At 46.2% G+C, this 7,398-nt stretch overlaps 1 protein-coding gene across 1 annotated transcript; it reads left to right on the top strand.

Annotated features, from left to right (window-relative positions):
• The first annotated feature begins 4,740 nt into the window (after positions 1-4,740).
• LOC115386176 (putative nuclease HARBI1) lies at positions 4,741-7,398 on the top strand. The gene is made up of 2 exons (XM_030088398.1): positions 4,741-5,108; positions 6,501-7,398. Exons 1-2 carry the CDS (start codon positions 4,807-4,809, stop codon positions 7,396-7,398), a joined length of 1,200 nt encoding a protein of 399 aa, XP_029944258.1. The 5' UTR covers positions 4,741-4,806.

The following is a 7,398-nucleotide window of genomic DNA, read 5'->3' as shown; positions in this document are numbered from 1 at the left end:
GTTCAATACATATTCTCACATTGATTACTTCCTGATTTCGGCTGACTGGGTGACTTATGATAGTATCACAATCTCAGATCATGCTTCATGTAATGTAAAATATACTCATAAAACTTAATGATAGACCCTCCTTGATGGTGCCTACATAAAAAATGGCTCAAGGATGAAGGCTTTGTTGATTATATAGGAATTAAAATTGATGAATAATTTAGCATAAACACTACACAAACTACAGCTTGCATTGAGTAGGAAGCCTTTAAGGCCTGTTTAAGGGGTTATATAATTTCCTATAAATCTTCAAAATCCAAAGAACAGCAAAAGAAAAGACAACAACTAGAAGAAAAAATAAAAAAAACTAGAGGAACAGTTTTTCAGAGATAAGAATCCATTAGTAGAAAAAGAGCTGTTGCTGTTAAAAGCACAGTATAATAAAGAGTCTGCAGACCGAGCAGCCTCTAACATATTAAGGTTAAATCAGTCACATTATGAACAGGGGGAGAAGTCCGGGAAGATATTACCGTGGCAAATTAAGCAATTAGAAACACAAAAAAATATAACCTCAATAATAAACGCAAAGGGTGAATCAATTGTAGATCCAATAGAGATAAACAAACAATTCCGAAATTACTATGAAAAACTTTATGATTCTCAGGTTAATAAAGACTTAAATATACAAAATTTATTCCTGGATAAGATAACAATACCAACTGTTCCAGAGGAACTTAACCAACACTTAGATGCTAAGATCAGTGAAGAGGAAATAATCACAGTAATTGACAACATGAGCACAGGTAAAAAAGCTGGACCTGATGGGTTTCCAACTGACTTTTATAAAAAGTTTAAGGGAAAATTAGCAAAGCCAATTTTGGAAATGTTACATGAAGCTTTTACAAAGGGCACCCTCCCCAAATCAATGACCACAGCGTTAATTATATTATTGCCCAAGCCAGGAAAGCCTAGTGATAAATGCGAGAATATGAGGCCAGTAAGTCTGCTTAACTCAGATTTAAAGATTCTTTGTAAATTATTAGCAAGACGCTTACAGGAAATTCTTCCATTAATCATCCATAGGGATCAAAATGGTTTTATTTTGGGTCGCCAAGGTTTGCACAATGTAAGGAGGGTTCTAAATATCGTTCATGGATTAAACAACACCAGAGATACAGCCCTCCTCTCCTTAGACGCTGATAAAGCATTTGATAGGGTAGAGGTGACTTATCTTTTTAATGTGCTGTGACACTTTGGTTTTGGATCTACTTTTCAAAAATGGGTACGTTTACTATATTTACATCCAACGGCAGAAATTTTAACAAATAAAAATGTCTCTAAACCTATTTTAATTAAACATGGATGTCGTCAGGGCTACCCATTGTCCCCTTTGCTATTCACTTTAGCAATGGAACCCTTTGCTATAGCTGTAAGGGCACATTTAGATATAACTGGAATCACAATTGGTCAGGTAGAACATATAGACTTTCGTTATATGCTGATGGCATAATTCTGTTCCTTGCACATTTAAATTAATCGATTCCTGCTTTGTTAAAACTAACAGATGAGTTTGGTCACATTTCAGGATTTACAATTATCAGATTAAAATCATCTATATCAGGGGTTTTCAAAGTGTGGGATAGTGAGCTTCCCCAAAAAGAACTCAAAAGCATCATTCATATTATGCTCCCTATTCACAAAAATTATGTACTCTGCCTACCTCCAAAGAACGTGGAGGGAGGACTACTCCTGTTTGTGTGTCTAACAGTTTAGACTAGCAACTTCCATGTAAACAAATGTGCGCCACGACGCAGGGTGATGACATCATCGCTTCAGAGTTCCCGGAGAGTTGCTCAATCTAGCCGGTTTACAGACATTTAAGTGATGCTGACTTACTAAATTTACTTATATCTACCACACCACAACAAACACAAGAGAAAAGAGCGTCTGTAACGGCTGCATGTCAGTGCCCTGCCCGCTGCCGTTATATGGATATGGGAGTATCTAATTATCTCCGAACCAGCTGCAAATCACACGAAAGTCAAACGGGTGAGTAAATGTTGTTGTTTCGAATGTGAAATAAGGTCCAGATTGTTAAAACGACCGTTCCCCTTTAAGGCCTGTTGTGTGCAATTCCTGAAATCAGATGAAGATCAAAGTCAGTCAGAGATGTTATTTTATCATCACTGCGCACCATGTACAGTGTGGCTTCTCATATCGCGGTCTCAACATCATGCATAAGTCCTTTCCATGACAGCAGTAAACCGATTGCCAATCTTGTCACCTTATTTTGCTCACCTCTGTTTTAGTGGGAACAATGAGTCTGCGTCTTTGATGCGCACAGGCGGTTGATGCGGGGCTGCACTGTGGAAAGGAATAAACACATTTCATCCTCTACCTGCAGCCGTGACCGGTACTTGTTTTTAATCATTGTCAATGCGGAAAACCCCCGCTCACACAAGTATGTGGAGGTGAAGGGGATGAGCGCATTCACAGCCTTTTTGGTGAGGTGGGGGAATTCGGTCTCCACAGACAGCCAGAAGTGTGCAAGTGACACCATGCTCATCTTTTGTTTCAAGTCAAGTCAGCTCGACAAGGACCTCCTCCTCTCGCATGGTCAGTCCGTCACGGGGTGTCACTGGGAAAGAAAACAGATTTCTCATCCACTGATTTGCCAAGGTCTCCTCTCCAAAATAGTCTCCAAACTGCTCACGCAACCCCTTCAAATGTGCATTGACCAGTTGTTGCACACAGTCCAGTTGCAGTCCTGTCTTCTCCACAACATCCTCCAAGGTTGGGAACATTTCCACCAAGTCCCGTTCAATACGAGCACACCACAGATCTAACTTTTTTCTGAATGCAGAGACTTTATCGTGTGCCAAAAAAATATGACACTCTTTGCCTTGCAGAGAGGTGTTCAGTGTGTTTATCCGGTCGAAGATATCAGACAGATATGCCAGCATTGCAACCCACTTAGCACCCTCCATATGCTTCACCAGTGGGGAGTTGATTTCGGCGAGGAACATAGGAACATAAGGACTTCCTCTCACAGATCACACAAGCGGGTGAGGACCTTGCCCCGCGACAGCCACAGGACCATGGAGTGCAAGAGCAGCTGATGGAAGTGAGCGCCCATCTCATTGCAGAGGGCGGAGAAGAGACGGGCATTCATGGCACGTGATTTAATTAGGTTGGCAATTTTTACTGCCTCATCCAGGACCGCGCGCAGCTCTTCGGGCATCTTCTTGGTCGCCAAAGCATGGCGATGAATGATGCAGTGTGACCAAACAGCGGCGGGCGTGACCGCCTGCACCTGTTTCACCAGACCGCTGTGCCGGCCTGTCATTGCCCTCGCACCATTGGTACATATTCCACAACAGCGGGTCCAATCAATATGATTTTCCTGCATGAAGTCATTCAAAGCCTTGAAAATTTCTTCAGCTGTAGTGTGAGTTGGCAGAGGATGGCAAAATAGAAACTCCTCCTGGATATCGACCTCTTTAATAAAGCGTACATACACCATGAGCTGGGCACAGTTAGCAACATCAGTGGACTCGTCCAGTTGAATGGAGAAGAAAGGCTCTCACGGAGAGCGTCCAGCACCTGTGGCTTCACATCAGCTGCCATGTCAGAGATGCGGCGCTGGATGGTGTTGTCTGACAACAGGATGGCATCCAGCTTGGCAGCAGCAGCTTCACCCATTAGCACCGAACACATATCTCGCCAATGTTGTGGGGTTTCCCCGCCTTTGCAATGCGTAACGCTACATGGTATGATGCTTCCGTTACCTTGGTATTCACGGTGCCAAACGCTTCAATTACTTTCTTCTGTGACCGCAATTCATTAAGTTTCCTATCAAAAAACTCCTGCGGCTTGGTGTTTAAAGTTTGATGCTTCGTATCAATATGACGCCGGAGTTTACATGGCCGCATGCTGTCATTAGCTAGCACCCCCTTGCAGATGACACACTGCGGCAGTGGAGCATCATCAGAACCAATGTAAGAAAAGCAAAACTTTAAATAATCAGGGTCATACTTCCTCCTTTTTCTGTTCGTCCCAGACTCTGTGCCCTCTCTCCCTTTCACTTGAGTACCTAAAAATCGATCCATCTTGCCTTTTGCCGCTTGACACTTTTTTCTTCTTCTCAGTTTTATTTTATCTCTGGCCGCGCCTCCCCTGAAGCCCTCTGGCGCCCCCCAGGGGAGGCGCGCCTCACACTTTGAAAGCCGCTGATCTATATTATTGCTAGATAAAGAAGATAGACAAAATCCACCCACAGCTGTCTCCCAGTTTAAATCAGTTCCTAAATTTACATACTTAGGTATACAAATCATCCCAAATGTAGACTTGATTGTTCAACATAATTATGATTCAGTAACTAAAGAAATTGCAGATGTCAAAATATGGATGCTTCTTCCTATGTCTCTAATTGAAGAATTAATATTTATAAAATGAATATACTTCCAAAACGACTGTATGTCTTTCAGAATATTCCTCTGCCACCCCCTGCTGACTGGTTCAAAAGGTTCCAAAAGGTGCTTATTCAATTCTTATGGACAAACAAACGTGCTAGAATAAGACTGTCTTTACTCCATTTGCCTAAAGCTACGTTCACACCGAACGCGATTTTGCGTCAAAAAGCGCGTCAACGCGAGAAGCTGAACGCGTGTCAATTCTGAGGTCCGACGCTGATCAACGCGGGGCCAAAAGCCGCCTCCCCACCAGACGCGACGCGACGCGTCTGGTGGGGAGGCGGGGCTTCCGGGCTTTTTCCCTGGCGGGGCTTCCGGGCTTTCCTTTCCTGTGTGCTTTAGCATCATGGATCCTGTCAAGCGAGCGGCTTGGCTTTATTTAATTCATACAGCCGAACCACGACGCCGTCGGCGGAGAGTACGCCGTGCCTGGGTGCACGACATTATCCAGAGACGGTCGGAGTTTGGTGAGTTTCACCATTTGCTCCAGGAGCTGCGCCAGGATGAGTGTCGCTTTCAGCGGTACTTTCGGCTGACCTGTGCCCAGTTCGATGACCTCCTGGCCCGCGTCGGCGCCCGCATCACTTACCAGGACACCAACTACAGGCGCTCCATTTCAGCAGACGAGCGTCTGTCCATCTGTTTGCGGTAAGTTGCACTGAAGTACAGGGTTTTAATGTCACAGGGTGATCCTGTGGGGGGTGTGTCAGAGCTGGGCTGGGCTGGAGTGTGTGTGGCTGAGCCCCGCCTCCCTCCTGGAATCAGTAAATTGGGCACAGGTGTGTGTGTGGGGGCGGTATGTGCATGACTCCAGTGGCAGGGAGAAGGGAGAAGACAGAGAGACCTGGGGCAGGAGCCAAGAAGACGGAGACCTGAGGGCACCAGAGAGACCCGGAGACGGACCCAGAGGGACGGTGGACCAGAGAGGAAGAGCGAGAGCTTCCCGGGCAGTGGCAGGAAGCGTCGTGGGAACACAGGAGGGGGGGAGAGTGCAAACCCCCTCCTTCGAGCTAAGTTTTCCCTTCATGGCTTTGGTTGGTGGTTGTAGGTCGGAGTACACCGATTGATGTGTTGTGTGGTGTGCTGCAGTGTGTACTGACAGTGGCTCCGGCCCAACCAACCCCGAGCCAAACGTAGTTGCTCGACGCTTGCCGCTGCCCCCCCTTTTTAGTGACGGCCGCCCTACCCTGCCCCCTCATACAGGTCCCGTCTCTGCCTGCATGTGAGAGAGAGAGAGAGACACGTCGAAGGAGGAGGGTGTCCACCAGCCCCTGTCCACCCAGCTGATGCCCACAGCAGAAGAGGAGCAGAGCACCAAGGACATTGAGCTGGATCCCCTGTTCACCGGATATATTTATTAGATTTTAGATTTTTAGGTTTTTAGTTGGCGCCGTTTTAGGACTTCTCTTTTTTTATCTGTCTTTTGAAATCAATAAATCAAGTTTTAGAGACGTGTACTCCTAGCGTTGCATGTTTTATTTATTCAGAGGAACTCCCCATTGTGACCTAAGTAAACTGGGGCTCTCCGCCCCGTGACATTAACACATTTCCTAATCTAATTTATGCACCGCTGGTAAACAGGGACTGAATCATGATGAAACCAAAGTTAAAACGGGATTAAACTGGACCGTAATCGGGCCTAATCATGGACCACACTGGGTTTAAACCAGGGCTAATTTTTGTCCAAACCAGCACAATACTAGGAATAAACTAGGCTAAACTGTTCTACACTACACTTACATAGTAATATTAATCAACCATTTGGTCAATTCATATTTATTTGTTTAAAAAACTGTCTTGTAATCACTCTTCAAAATGCTTTCATTTAATAAAAACGAAAAAAATAATGGATACATTCAGTCATAGACTGAAATGTGATGGAGTCAAATATTGTGAAACCGTTTGTGGAGAAGTCACGCAGGCTCTACCATTTTTTACCCAACCAATAAGGCACATCTTGGTGTAGATGTTCATATGAAGTTTTGAACTGTTTTGTATCAGAATAAAAGTAGCTGATTTATTGTTGTATTATCTCTTCAGGTTTCTTGCCACTGGGGATTCCTACCGCACCATTGCCAACAGCTTCAGGGTCGGCGTCTCCACAGTCTCCACTATCATCCCAGATGTGGTGACAGCCATTTGGGATTGCCTAGCGGAGGAGTTTATGGCCGTGCCTGGAGCAGCAGAGTGGAGGTCCATCGCTGAGGAGTTTGAGGAGCGTTGGAACTTCCCACTGTGCTGTGGTGCTCTGGACGGGAAGCATGTGAAGCTGAGGGCACCTCCCAACTCTGGCTCTCTCTTTTTTAACCACAAGGGGGACCACTCCATCGTCCTCCTTGCTGTCGTGGATGCCAGGTACCAGTTCCGCATCATAGATGTTGGAGGTTATGGTCAAAGCAGCGACGGGGGGATCTTGGCCAACTCCACCTTTGGTCAAGCCCTTCGCGAAGGCACGCTGCCCCTGCCTCAGGATCTGCACCTGCCAGGAGCTGACCACAGACACCTCCAGCCTCATGTGTTTGTGGCAGACGAGGCATTCCCCCTGCGCAGAAACCTGATGCGGCCCTTTCCAGGACGTGGTGGTCTTACCCGAGAGCAGCGCGTCTTCAATTACCGCCTGTCCCGAGCTCGGCTGGTGGTGGAGGATGCATTTGGGATCTGGTCAGCACAGTGGAGGGCTTTTCGAGGGGCTCTTGAAATCCTCCCTGAAGTTGCAGAGAAGTGTGTGAAGGCCACCTGCCTTCTCCACAACTTCATGAGGCCTGCTGCACTTCACCATGTACCAGCGCAGAGGGGAGCAGCAGCCCAGGATGAGCCTCTTCAATCCGTGGGACGGATGGGAGCCAACAACGCCACCAGAGATGCCACATCTGCGAGGGAGGTGTTCATGGCTCACTTCTGTGAAGAGGGAGCTGTACCATGGCAGCCAGGAGAATAG

This window comes from Salarias fasciatus, chromosome 3 (assembly GCF_902148845.1).
Source record: "Salarias fasciatus chromosome 3, fSalaFa1.1, whole genome shotgun sequence".
In the NCBI taxonomy this organism is placed as follows: Eukaryota; Metazoa; Chordata; class Actinopteri; order Blenniiformes; family Blenniidae; genus Salarias; species Salarias fasciatus.
Note: the sequence above shows the minus strand (reverse complement) of the source record. Positions and strands in the feature narration are given on the sequence as shown.